At 37.2% G+C, this 15,199-nt stretch overlaps 1 protein-coding gene across 1 annotated transcript in view; it reads right to left on the bottom strand.

Moving 5' to 3' along the window:
* Positions 1 to 15,199, bottom strand: part of gda (guanine deaminase) — a 38,083-nt gene that overhangs the window by 20,796 nt on the left and 2,088 nt on the right. The window contains exons 3-4 of the mRNA XM_061980565.2: positions 2,617 to 2,788; positions 226 to 313 (exon numbers count right to left, since the gene is read on the bottom strand). Of these exons, the coding sequence (XP_061836549.1) occupies positions 226 to 313; positions 2,617 to 2,788 (260 nt within the window). The remainder of the gene's footprint in view (positions 1 to 225; positions 314 to 2,616; positions 2,789 to 15,199) is intronic.

The raw sequence follows: 15,199 nt of genomic DNA, 5'->3' as shown, positions 1-15,199 counted from the left end.
CACAATAATAAATGAATGGATTGGACATTCACACAATGATAAAAAAATGGACTGGACATTTACACAATTATAATAAATGGATTGGACATTCACACAATGATAATAAATGGATTGAACATTCATTTAATGATAATAAATGGATTGGACATTCACTCAATGATAATAAATGGATTGGACATTCACTCAATGATAATAAATATTGAGAGTGAGTGGAGGACTTCTTACTGGCGATGTGTCCCAGGAGGAGAGAGGCGTCGGTGTGGATGGTAGCAAAGTAACAAGCGGTGGTGCTTCCGTTCCTCAGAGTTCTCCTCTGTCAAAGACGGTGCAAATTAAAACAACCTTTTCAACATTCTTCTCCTATTTGGACAAAAAACATTCAGCACAACAATAGTTGACGCTCTTTTCAAACGCCAGCTTCCATTCTGTCCTGGTGCAGCACACACTTTGTATGTATACACTGTGCAATCTATTTATTACTATTTGCAAGGTTTTCATGGCGTTTATTGTGTGTAAAAACCTGCACTGCAAACATGTCATTCCCCCTTTGTGGGATGAATACGAGTCTATTTTCTGTACATTACGGCTTCTTCACACACGATACATACAGTGATTTGATTTGGTTCATTTTCAGTAATATTAAATTGTAAAAAGAACAATGATAGATTTTATGGTAAAAGCATGTTTACCATTTACAGTAATGCACTGTAAAAAATACAAAAACGACTCTAGATTTTACAGTAATATTCTGGTAGCTCAGGTTCCGCCAGCATTTTTGCGTAAAAATATCAGTTGTGGGCTGTTTTGTCATTAACGGTAATATTGTATTGTAAATAACAAAAAGATTTCATGGTAAAAAAATTAAAAAAAATAGTCGCCAGCATTTTGACATTTACCATGCACTGTTAAAAAAAACAATTTCAGAAATGTTATGGTAAAATAATGGCAGCACAGTCACCATCATTTTACAGTAAAAATAACAGCAGTATATATGTTTTTAATTTACAGCATTACTCTGTAAAAGTGACCGTAGATTTTATGGTTAAAAAAAAAAAAGACAGATCAGTCACCAAAATTTTACCGCAAAAATAAATTGCCCTTTTTCCATTTACAATGATACACTGTAAAAAAAAAAAAAAATACTTTAGATTTTACAGTAAAATTATGGTAGCTCAGGTGCCGCCAGAAATTTACCATAAAAATATAATTAGTGCTATTATTTTTTATATTGACACTAATATTACATTGTAAAAACAAAAACCGTAGATTTGATGGTTAAAAAAAAAACTGTTAACATATACAGTAATGCACTGTAAAAAGAACTACTATAGATATTTTATGGGAAATGAATAGCAATTAATGCACTGTCAAAATGACTGTAGTTTTTCCATTAAAAAAAAATATCAGCTCAGTCGCCAGATTTTATCACAAAAATATCAACAGTACCGTATTTCATTTACAGTGATGCACTGTAAAAACAACTAGTGTCGATTTTACGGTGTGCTCAGTCGCCACAATTTTACGGTACAAATAACAATGGTACCGTTTTTCACATTCATAGAAATACATTGTAAATACCACGAGCATATTTTTTACAGTAAACACCTGGCAGTGCAGTTTACTGTAAAAATAACAGCGGTAGCGATTTTCCATTTACAGTGATATGCTAAAAAAAAACTAAATCTGTAGATTTAACCAAAATAAAAAGTCGCTCAGTCGCAAGAATTTACCGTAAAAATAACAGCAGTATTGTTTATTTAATGACAGTATTGCACTGTAGAAATGACAGTAGATTTTACCGTAAAAAGCTGGCAGCTTGGTTGCATAAAACAATTTTTGCATTCATAGAAATATACTGTAAAAAACCTAGTTTTTACCGTAAAAACATAGCAGCCCAATCGGCAAAATGTTACCGTAAACATAACATTTGTACCACTTTTTCATTGTAATGCTCTGTGAAAATTACCGTACATTTTACCGTAAAAATACCGGTTGTACCGTTTTCAAATTTACAGCAATGCACTGTTAAAAACGACTGTAGATTTTGTGGTTAAAAAAAAAAACTAGCAGTTCAGTCGCCAGAATTTTACCATCAAATAATAGTGGTACCGTTTTTCTATTTGTAGAAATTTACTGTAAAAACGGAAAAGTAAAAAGTAATTTACGGTAAATAGTCGCCAGAATTTTACTGTAAAAATAACAATAGTGCCTTGTTTCCATTCACAGTAATGCACTGTAAAAACAACAATGGTCGATTTGACTGTAAACAAATGGCATCTTAGTCACCAGAATTTTACTGTTAAAATAACAATATTTTACTGTAAAATATCCGGCAACTGAGCTGACAGTTTACTGTAAAATGTACATGTTTTTTTTTTACAGTGTAGGAAATTGAGTTTCAGACAAAGCTCCCTTTCAATCATTTCCATTCAGAATGCGTGACGAAAGGATATCTGCTACCGCAGAAGAAGACCTCACCTGACATAAAGAGTATTTGATTACCGAGTGTATGCATGACGCCAGAAACACTTCCTGTCTTTCACTTCTAATAAATTGCGGTGCGTCTTCGGGAAAACTCTTGAATATTTCATAAATACGCGCCATGCGCACACTCACCACGACTTGAGTGTAGACTTTCTGGGCAAAAGTCAAATCTTCAAACCGTGACTCAACGGGGAAAGTGTATTTGTTGAGCCAGTCGAGCAGCGGCAGGTCGAGGGCCGTGCCGGCGTAGCTGTACTGCGGTGCATGGATGTGAGTGTCCACCATCCCTGGCATGAAGAATTCACTGCCAAGCAAAAACAAGTTTTCATGTCATATTATTTTCATCACGTCAGTGTCAGAGAGCGGAGCACCACAGTTGGTGTGAAAATACTGTGTCATCTGGAAAGAGGTGGGACTAAAATTTGGGAAGGACAAAAACAACTCGCCAGGCCAACTTCGGCTCACAAGACCCACTTAAGGATTGCTTACATTTTGGTTTTCTCCAAGATTATCATATTCCATTGGGCGTCAAAAAGTCACAACTTTACCATAGAGCAGGGGTCTCAAATTCAGACGCAACTAGTTTGCTGGTAAAAAAAATATCTATCAATTTTATGGTAAAAAAAAAAAAAAAAAACCTCGGCTCAGTCACCAGAAGTTTATGGTATTTTTTACACCAGTTTACTGTAAATTGAACAACTGCACCGCTGATGTTTTATGTCAATGCCAATTTTTTACTGTAAAATCTACGGCCATTTTCTTCACAGTGCATTACTGTACATTTTTCTTGCAGCAAAATTCTGGCGACTGAGCTGCTGGTTTTTTTTACCGTAAAATCTGCGTTCTGTTTTTACAGTGAATTACATCGAAATATCGGATATCCGCAAAAAGCCATTATCGGACATCCCTAGCATATATATATATATATATATATATATATATATATATATATATAGGTATACATATATATACATAAATATGCCTATATATATAGGCATATATATACATATATATAGGTATATATATATATATATATGCCTATATATATATATATATACATATATATATATATATATATATATATATATATATATATATATATATATATATATATATATATATATATATAGGCATATGTATATATATATGTATAGGGGTATATATACAGGTAAAAGCCAGTAAATTAGAATATTTTGAAAAACTTGATTTATTTCAGTAATTGCATTCAAAAGGTGTAACTTGTACATTATATTTATTCATTGCACACAGACTGATGCATTCAAATGTTTATTTCATTTAATTTTGATGATTTGAAGTGGCAACAAATGAAAATCCAAAATTCCGTGTATCACAAAATTAGAATATTACTTAAGGCTAATACAAAAAAGGGATTTTTAGAAATGTTGGCCAACTGAAAAGTATGAAAATGAAAAATATGAGCATGTACAATACTCAATACTTGGTTGGAGCTCCTTTTGCCTCAATTACTGCGTTAATGCGGCGTGGCATGGAGTCGATGAGTTTCTGGCACTGCTCAGGTGTTATGAGAGCCCAGGTTGCTCTGATAGTGGCCTTCAACTCTTCTGCATTTTTGGGTCTGGCATTCTGCATCTTCCTTTTCACAATACCCCACAGATTTTCTATGGGGCTAAGGTCAGGGGAGTTGGCGGGCCAATTTAGAACAGAAATACCATGGTCCTTAAACCAGGCACGGGTAGATTTTGCGCTGTGTGCAGGCGCCAAGTCCTGTTGGAACTTGAAATCTCCATCTCCATAGAGCAGGTCAGCAGCAGGAAGCATGAAGTGCTCTAAAACTTGCTGGTAGACGGCTGCGTTGACCCTGGATCTCAGGAAACAGAGTGGACCGACACCAGCAGATGACATGGCACCCCAAACCATCACTGATGGTGGAAACTTTACACTAGACTTCAGGCAACGTGGATCCTGTGCCTCTCCTGTCTTCCTCCAGACTCTGGGACCTCGATTTCCAAAGGAAATGCAAAATTTGCATGGTTGGGTGATGGTTTTGGGGTGCCATGTCATCTTCAACCCGTGCGTCGGTTGAAGTGGGTGGGGTTGGGGGGGGCGGGGTTTGGTGGTAATGGGGGTGTATAATGTACCTTGCCTCCTCTCAGGGCCCTGATGGCCTTCTTGATTTCTGTCTTGGTGGGAGGGTTGCAGTTTATTCCCAACAGGTCTGTGGCTGGTGGGATCTCTGCTGTCAGTTGGGGGGGGGCGGGGGTTGTCTATTGAGCAGTTCTCTAAAGTGTTCTGTCCATCTCTTTAGTTGGTACTCCTTGGTTGTGAGTAGTGCACCCTGTGTGTTTTTAATGTGTGATTGTGACTGTTGAAACTTGCCTATGAGTTTTTTTGTAGTTATGTAAAGTTCTTTGAGATTGTGTTTCCCTGCTGCCTCCTCTGCCTGTTGTGCCAAAACCTCAATTAACTTCTTTTTGTCCTTTCTGACACTTGTCTTCACTTCTTTGTTTGCTGCTTCATATTCTTTCCGTGCTGTGGCCTTTGTTGCTCTGGTTTTGCTTCTATTTAGTACTTCCTTTTTTCACTTCTCTCACCTACTTTCTTGAACGTTTCCAGGGAAAGCCACGGTTTGTTACTTCCCTTTCTTTTAACCAACCACTTCTTGACATGTCTCTTTCCATATTGTTTTCAGACTATTCCATTTATCCTCCACTGATGTAGGAGTTTCTTGCAGACCTTGTAGTGCTTGAAACCGGTTGTGTAGTGTGACTTTGTACAGTTTTGATGTTCCTATATCTTGAAATTGCTGTATATTGAATTTGACTCTTCCTTCTCTATGTGTTGTGCGTTTTCATTTCAGTTGGATTTTTGCTGTAACTAGGTGATGGTCTGATCCAGCGTCAGCTCCCCTTTTCACACTGACATCCAGCAATGAGCGTCTAAACCTTTGGCTAATGCAGATGTGGTCGATCTGGTTTTCTGTTACATGGTCAGCAGACACCCAGGTCGCTTTATGCACATCCTTGTGTTTGAAAATTGTCCCACCAATGACCAAGCTGTTGTCTGCACAAACTGCTGCAAATCTTTCTCCGTTTTCATTCATGGTTCCTAGTCCTTGTCTTCCCATGTTCAATTCATAGCCATTGTTGTTTCCTCCTAACTTTGCGTTCATGTCTCCCATCAGAATCATGATGTCCTTTCCTTTTTTTGGTCTCAAGAATGTGATATAGTTGGTTGTACATTTGTAGAAATAATCCTTGATTTCATCGTCTGCGTCGTTAGTAGGAGCGTAGCATTGTACTACGTGGAGGTTTATTTTATTGTGTGTAGTTTGGAATTTGGCTGTGATAATCCTTGAATTGATGGGTTCCCAGCTGATGAGGGCCCTCTGTGCCTCTGTGGAGAGCATGAACGCAACTCCCTCTGTGTGTGATGCCAGGTCTTCTGGGTATCCAGAGTACAGAATGGAATCGCTGCTCGCCAACTTGACCTGCCCTGACTGGAGCCATCTGGTTTCACACAGACCAAGGAGAAATAGTCTGTACCTCTTCATCTCCTCCGCGATTACTGCCGTCTTTCCGGCTGCGTACATAGTTCTCACGTTCCATGTAGCAATGTTGGTGGGTCGTCTCCTTGCGGTTTTCCATGTACACCGTCATTTGCTCTTTAGTGTGGGGCACTGAAGAGGCTTCCTTTCCAAGACGTTGGGGTTTAAAGTTTCTCATCAATGTTTCTGTAGCATAAGATAGTTTTTACAGGTTTGGGTTGCTAGCCCAAAGCCCAACCTTCCACCAGTACTGGCTTCTGGAGTTTTTGGAGACGGTTTGTTAGTCCCCTTCCCCAAACCTATTATCCTCCAGGCAATGGATTACAGTCTCATACCACGTGAGACCAGACCGGTTTTGGGTCGTGTACAAGCTGCTCCGGCACGTCAAGCCCAACCAACTCCTGTTACTGTGTAATGAAAGCTGCATTTAGGCTAGCATTTCATACCGGCAGTGCGAGGCAGAATATATATATATATATATCTATATATATATACAGTATATATATATATATATATATATATATATATATATATATATATATATATATATATATATATATATATACAAACCCTTTTTCCATATGAGTTGGGAAATTGTGGTAGATGTAAATATAAACGGAATACAATGATTTCCAAATCATTTTCAACCCATATTCAGTTGAATATGCTACAAAGACAACATATTTGATGTTCAAACTCATAAACTTTTTTTTTTTTTTTGCAAATAATAATTAACTTAGAATTTCATGGCTGCAACACATGCCAAAGTAGTTGGGAAAGGGCATGTTCACCACTGTGTTACATGGCCTTTCCTTTTAACAAGACTCAGTAAACGTTTGGGAACTGAAGAGACACATTTTTTAAGCTTCTCAGGTGGAATTCTTTCCCATTCTTGCTTGATGTACAGCTTAAGTTGTTCAACAGTCCGGGGGTCTCCGTTGTGGTATTTTAGGCTTCATAATGCGCCACACATTTTCAAAGGGAGACAGGTCTGGACTACAGGCAGGCCAGTCTAGTACCCGCACTCTTTTACTATGAAGCCACGTTGATGTAACACGTGGCTTGGCATTGTCTTGCTGAAATAAGCAGGGGCGTCCATGGTAACGTTGCTTGGATGGCAACATATGTTGCTCCAAAACCTGTATGTACCTTTCAGCATTAATGGCGCCTTCACAGATGTGTAAGTTACCCATGTCTTGGGCACTAATACACCTCCATACCATCACAGATGCTGGCTTTTCAACTTTGCACCTATAACAATCTGGATGGTTCTTTTCCTCTTTGGTCCAGAGGACACAACGTCCACAGTTTCCAAAAACAATTTGAAATGTGGACTCGTCGGACCACAGAACACTTTTCCACTTTGTATCAGTCCATCTTAGATGAGCTCAGGCCCAGCGAAGCCGACGGCGTTTCTGGGTGTTGTTGATAAACGGTTTTCGCCTTGCATAGGAGAGTTTTAACTTACACTTACAGATGTAGCGACCAACTGTAGTTACTGACAGTGGTTTTCTGAAGTGTTCCTGAGCCCATGTGATGATATCCTTTACACACTGATGTCGCTTGTTGATGCAGTACAGCCTGAGGGTTCGAAGGACACAGGCTTAGCTGCTTACGTGCAGTGATTTCTCCAGATTCTCTGATCCCTTTGATGATATTACGGACCGTAGATGGTGAAATCCTTAAATTCCTTGCAATAGCTGGTTGAGAAAGGTTTTTCTTAAACTGTTTAACAATTTGCTCACGCATTTGTTGACAAAGTGGTGACCCTCGCCCCATCCTTGTTTGTGAATGATTGAGCATTTCATGGAATCTACTTTTATACCCAATCATGGCACCCACCTGTTCCCAATTAGCCTGCACACCTGTGGGATGTTCCAAATAAGTGTTTGATGAACATTCCTCAACTTTATCAGTATTTATTGCCACCTTTCCCAACTTCTTTGTCACGTGTTGCTGGCATCAAATTCTAAAGTTAATGATTATTTGCCAAAAAAAAAAAAAGTTTATCAGTTTGAACATCAAATATGTTGTCTTTGTAGCATATTCAACTGAATATGGGTTGAAAATTATTTGCAAATCATTGTATTCCGTTTATATTTACATCTAACACAATTTCCCAACTCATATGGAAACAGGTTTTGTACTTCAGGTGAGTATTTACAGTAATATGAGTACCTCAGGTGACTATTTACAGTATTATGAGTACTTCAGGTGAGTATTTACAGTAGTATGAGTACTTCAGGTGAGTATTTGCAGTGTTCTGAGTACTTCAGGTGAGTATTTGCAGTAATATGAGTACCAAAGGTGACTAATATGAGTAATATGAGTACTTTAGGTGAGTATTTACAGTAATATGAGTACCTAAGTTGACTATTTACAGTATAATGAGTACTTCAGGTGAGTATTTACAGTAGTATGAGTACTTCAGGTGAGTATTTGCAGTGCTATGAGTACTTCAGGTGAGTATTTGCAGTGTTATGAGCACTTCAGGTGGATATTTATAGTATTATGAGTACCACAGGTGAGTATTTACAGTATTATGAATACTTCAGGTGAGTATTTATGAGTGTTATGAGGTGGTGACTTGTCCAGGGTGTACCCCGCCTTCCGCCCAAATGCAGCTGAGATAGGCTCCAGCACCCCCGAAAGGGACAAGGGGTAGAAAATGGATGGATGAGTACTTCAATAAGTATTTACAGTAGTATGAGTACTTCAGGTGAGTATTTGCAGTATTTTGTGTGCTTTAGGTGAGTATTTGCAGTTTTTATGTGTACTTCAGGTGGATATTTATAGTATTATGAGTACCACAGGTGAGTATTTACAGTATTGTGAGTACTTCAGGTGAGTATTTACAGTAATATGAGTACTTCAGGTGAGTATTTACAGTATTATGAGCACTTTAGATTAGTATTTACAGTATGATGAGGACCTCAGGTGAGTATTTACTGTTCTATGAGTACTTCAGGTGAGTATTTGCAGTTTTATGAGTACTTCAAGTGAGTATTTGCAGTGTTATGTGTACTTTAGATGAGTATTTACAGTATTAGAAGTACTTCAAGTGAGTATTTACAGTAATATGAGCACTTCAGGTGTGTATTTACAGTATTATGAGTACTTCAGGTGAGTATTTACAGTAATATGAGTACTTCATATGAGTAAAGTATTATGAGCACTTCAGATTAGTATTTACAGTATTGTGAGTACCATTAGGTGAGTATTTACAGTATTATGAGTACTTCAGGTGAGTATTTGGAGTGTTATGTGTACCTTAGGTGAGTATTTACAGTATTAAGAGTACTTCGGGTAAGTATTTACAGTAATGAGTACTTCAGATTAGTATTTACAGTAAAACGAGTATCTCAGATGAGTATTTACAGTAGTATGAGTACTTCAGCTGTGTATTTTCAGTACTATGAGTACTTCAGGTGAGTATATACAGTAATATGAGTACTTTATGTGAGTACAGTATTATGAACACATCAGATTAGTATTTACAGTATTATGAGTACTTTTAGGTGAGTATTTACAGTATTATGAGTACTTCAAGTGAGTATTTGCAGTATTATGAGTACCTCAGGTGAGTATTTACAGTTCTGTGAGTAATTCAGGTGAGTATTTATATTTACTGTGTTATGAGTACTTCAGGTGAGTATTTACAGTATTATAAGTACTCGGATGAGTATTTACAGTAATATGAGTCCTTCAGGTGAGTATTTACAGTATTATGAGTACTTCGGGTGAGTATTTGCAGTGTTATGAGTACTTCTGGTGACTATTTGCAGTGTTATGAGTACTTCTGGTGAGTATTTACTGTGTTATGAGTACTTCAGGTGAGTATTTGCAGTAATATGAGTACCTAAGGTGACTATTTACAGTATTATGAGTACTTCAGGTGAGTATTTACAGTAGTATGAGTACTTCAGGTGAGTATGTGCAGTGTTATGAGTAGTTCAGGTGAGTATTTGCAGTATTATAAGGACATCGGGTGAGTATTTACAGTAATATGAGTACTTCAGGTGTGTATTTACAGTAGTATGAGTACATCAGGTGAGTATTTACAGTAATATGAGTACAGTATTATGAGCACTTCAGATCAGTATTTACAGTTTTATAAGTACTTCAGGCGAGTATTTGCAGATATATGTGTACTTTTGGTGAGTATTTACAGTATTATGAGTACTTCGGGCATACTTGCCAACCATGAGACCTCCGATTTCGGGAGGTGGGGGGTGGGGGGCGCGGTCGGGGTGGGGCGGGGGCGTGGTTGGGGGCGTGGCTAAGAGAGGAGGAGTATATTTACAGCTAGAATTCACCAAGTCAAGTATTTCATATACATATATATATATATATATATAACAAAATAAATATATGTATATATATAGCTAGAATTCACTGAAAGTGAAGTATTTTCTTATATATATGTATATATATATATATATATATATATATATATATATATATATATATATATATATATATACATATAAGAAATACTTATATACATATATACATATATACATATATATATATATATATATATATATACATATATACATATATATATATATATATATATATATATATATATATATATATATATATATATATATATATATATATATATATATATATATATATATATCAATCTATGTATCTATCAAGAGGGACAGAGACAGCGCACAGTGCATGTGGATCACATGTTACCATGGCGAGAAAACATGGAGAGACTGCCAGTTATTTAGTCTCCACCAGTTGCAGAAAATGTGCCATCAGTACAACTGGACAGTGCTGTTTCAGTTCCATCACCAGGACCATCAGTGAGTCAGACACAAACTAGTCTCATCATTGAACCAGATTCAACGGCTGCTGAGTTGCCATCATCAGAACCCAGATCACCCGCAACAAAAACCCCACCAGTGATCCGCAGGTACCCAGAAAGGTTTCGAGTACCACCAAAAAAACTTAATCTCTGAAGACAGTATAAAAATCTGTGTTAAAGATGTACAAATACTGTTTGTATAATAAGCATGTTATTGTTTACAAATGAGGGTTAAGAGTTCAGTACTAAAAAAAAAAAGAATGTGGCTTAAGTACAGTTTTTTAATTGAGCTGCTGCATTTTTTTGTTTGGGTTGTTTATTTCTTTTGAGTAACTTCTACATTTCTAAAAGGGGAGGAATGTAATAGAGTGAGGAATGTAATAGAGTGATCTATGTTTGTCTGTTGCCATCTCCTGGTGAATGTTGGCTATAGCGTACTGGGGTTACTTTTTGGTTGGCCAACGATTTACGTGGTGTTGCGCACCTGACGTCAAGTGTGTGAGTCTGTTCTGAAGTCTACAGTAAAGAGACGTACTTCATCCCCTCGCCTGTTTATTGCCTCCAACTCAATATATTACAACAACATTGCTCCATGCGGCCCTCCAGGTCCGCATGGAGCTGGAGGGGGCGTGGCCTCCAGGTCCGCCTGAATTTCGGGAGATTTTCGGGAGAAAATTTGTCCCGGTAGGTTTTCGGGAGAGGCGCTGAATTTCGGGAGTCTCCCGGAAAATCCGGGAGGGTTGGCAAGTATGACTTCGGGTGAGTATTTGCAGTATCATGAGTACTTTAGGTGAGTACTTACAGTATTATGAGCACTATAGATTAGTATTTACAGTATTATGAGTACTCCAGGTGAGTATTTGCAGTGTTATGAGTACTTGCGGTGAGTATTTACTGTGTTATGAGTACTTCAGGTGAGTATTTGCTGTGTTATGAGTACTTTAGGTGAGTATTTACAGTGTTGTGAGTACTTCAGGTGAGTATTTACAGTGTTATGAGTACTTCAGGTGAGTATTTGCAGTGTTATGAGTACTTCAGGTGAGTATTTACAGTATTATGAGTATTTAAGGTGAGTATTCACAGTAAAACGAGTACCTCAGATGAGTATTTACAGTAATAAGAGTACTTCAGCTGTGTATTTTCAGTACTATGAGTACTTCAGGTGAGTATTTACAGTAATATGAGTACTTCATGTGAGTACAGTATTATGAACACATCAGATTAGTATTTACAGTATTATAAGTACTTTTAAGTGAGTATTTACAGTATTATGAGTACCTCAGGTGAGTATTTACAGTCCTGTGAGTACTTCAGGTGAGTATTTATATTTACTGTGTTATGAGTATTTGCAGTATTATAAGGACATCGGGTGAGTATTTACAGCAATATGAGTACTTCAGGTGTGTATTTACAGTAGTATGAGTACATCATGTGAGTATTTACAATAATATGAGTACAGTATTATGAGCACTTCAGATCAGTATTTACAGTATTATGAGTACCACAAGTGAGTATTTACAGTATTATGAGTACTTCAGGTGAGTATTTGCAGTATTATGTGTACTTTTGGTGAGTATTTACAGTATTATGAGTACTTTGGGTGAGTATTTGCAGTATCATGAGTACTTTAGGTGAGTACTTACAGTATTATGAGCACTATAGATTAGTATTTACTAGAGGTGTGGACTCGAGTCACATGACTTGGACTCGAGTCAGACTCGAGTCATGAATTTGATGACTTTAGACTCGACTTGACAAAATGTGAAGAGACTTGCAACTCGACTTAGACTTTAACATCAATGACTTGTGACTTCACTTGGACTTGAGCCTTTTGACTTGACATGACTTGACATGACTTGCCACTTTCCCCAAAATCCAAAGCTTAAAAAGTTATTTGGGAGCGCTCCGTATTTTTCATTTTCTTCGTCTGTCTATCAGCGTGTTGTTCCTATCAGCTGGTGTGCTGTCAGTACAACAGCCAATCAAATTAGATTTACGTTGTTTTCATCACGCAGCATTCATCCAATCAAATTGCAGTACAACCAATGAACAAGAGTTGTCCAACAACGTGCCAGTGAGAAACAATTATGTTAAAGTTGGTTTCGTTCGGGTATAAAAACTACGACTTGGTCAACAAAAAACGAATTGCGGTATGCAAATCACGCAGTTCGAATATTACAGACGGAGACGCAACAACTTCCAACTTCGTTCGACGAAGTTGGAAGTTGCACAAAGAAGGGTAAGTTTTGAATGTAAGATAACGTTTATTGGCTAAGTAACGTGACTTTTATTTGCTGTGTAGTTAAATCAGTGAGGCTGCAAACTCACTGCTAACGTTATAACCATAGACATCTTATAAGTAGACGCAGCATCGAGCGCTACTGCCTACTGGCGCAGACGAGGCGCGTGGCCGCCATCTTGGAGTGGTGATCCGCTCCACTCAGTGCAATTCATTTGGCAGGAGCAATGAACTGTCAGTGCATTTAATTCATCTTACCTCACTGAATACCACTGATTTTCACCCCCTTTTTCGTCACACGTGTAGCTATGATAACAGACACATGTTTTGGCGTGTTTTATTATTCATAGTTTGCTTAACAGTAATATAATATTCTTATACGCTATAAGTGACCAGACGTCCGAGATCAAAACTGGGAATATAATCCCAGAGAAGGGGGAAAAAAACGGTAATCTATTTTTAAATTGAAGAAACAATATGATTAGGTTATATATACATATGTGTGTATCCTACATAAACAATGTATGAATACATTAGATATCTATATATCTTAGGGACCATAGACTGTATCTCTGTTGCTTCAGCAGCAGAGAGTTTATTCTGTCTTGACACTTTGTATTGATATTTTCTATTACATTCTTCCCTTAAATGATAATGTTTGCAGTGATTGTTTTATATGTATTATTTTATGTAAGTCGCTTTGGATAAAAGCGTCTGCCAAATACTTAAACATATATAAACACCTGAAAGTCTTCATATCAGCTAAAACCACCAATCTGTTTCACTGGATTCAGAATAAAACCAAATTCTGTTTTACCCAACAATGTTAGTATTTGAATATTGTTACTTGAAGACTGATTCCTGATTACAATTATACTGTTAAGAAAGTATTGTCTTATACTTTGCCTAAAATGAGAATGCATCATAATCAGTGGTGGCTGGTGAATTTTGTTTTAGGTGGGGCTGAAAGTTTGTAAAGCAAACCCCTGTAGGGGCATCATCCTCCCACAGAAGATTTCTTTGTGATTTTCACATACAAATATTGAAGATCTTTGATCCTTCTCAACTCTGTGGTAATATTATTTTCATAAAATACAACCAATAGTACGTTAATGTTAAATCTCACTTGTGAAAAGTAATCCCCCGATTCCTATTTTCAACAGTCCGCTCATTTGAGCAGGAAAACGCTGAACACCATCTTTGTTTTCTACCTGTCAACTGTCAGTTTCGGCTGCTCGCCGGCTCCTCATCAGCACTTCAAGATGGCGGCCAAATTGCTCAGGTCACAGCAACCAATGCTGCGTCTACTTAAAAGATGTCTATGGTTATAACGTCATTGCAAACACGGCAATCTGTTGCGTCCACTGAAGTTTGCTACCTTATTCATACTTTTTGTCAAGTGATTTTTTTTTAAGCAGGGTTTCATGAGGTACCTATACATAACGTTACGTTAGTCAATGTATCACACACAGTAACGTAACGTTAGACGGCAGTCAGCAGCACCGCGTATTTTAGCCACCTACAAAAAGACAAACATAGTCAAATAAAGGTCAGTTAAAATGTATACTATATTAAGAGTATGTGTACATATTGCATAGGGTCCTGACATCTAAAAAGTACAACTCTGTTCATTGTTATGTTCATATATTTGTTATGTTTTTCATGTGTACGCACACATAAACACACATACAGTATGAGATGAGATCAATGAGATAAGGTAAGAACAGGATAGAAACTGCTGTGGAACTAGTTACAATGCAATATGCCATGGAAATACAATGTTAACACTTTTGTGCAAATAAGTACAGTTGCACTTGTTTTTTTTCAAATGTGTTTATTCTGTAAAGGAATGAGTTACATGTTTAAAATTACTGGTTAATAGTGCTATTTTGAAGTGCAATGTCAGCACTATCTTTTTCCCTGCAATTTCAAATGCACTTGTTTTAATTAATAAATACAGCGTTTTAAAAGCATACACAATCTGTGTAAATATATTAGTCTGTGGTTAAATGACTTGAAAGGACTCGAAACTCAAAATGCAGGACTTGGGACTTGACTTGAGACTTTCCAGTCTTGACTTTGGACTTGACTCGGACTTGCCCTGTCTTGACTCGGGACTTGACTCGAG

This window comes from Nerophis lumbriciformis, linkage group LG20, assembly GCF_033978685.3.
Source record: "Nerophis lumbriciformis linkage group LG20, RoL_Nlum_v2.1, whole genome shotgun sequence".
NCBI lineage: Eukaryota > Metazoa > Chordata > Actinopteri > Syngnathiformes > Syngnathidae > Nerophis > Nerophis lumbriciformis.
This window is presented reverse-complemented; position numbering and strand designations above follow the sequence as displayed.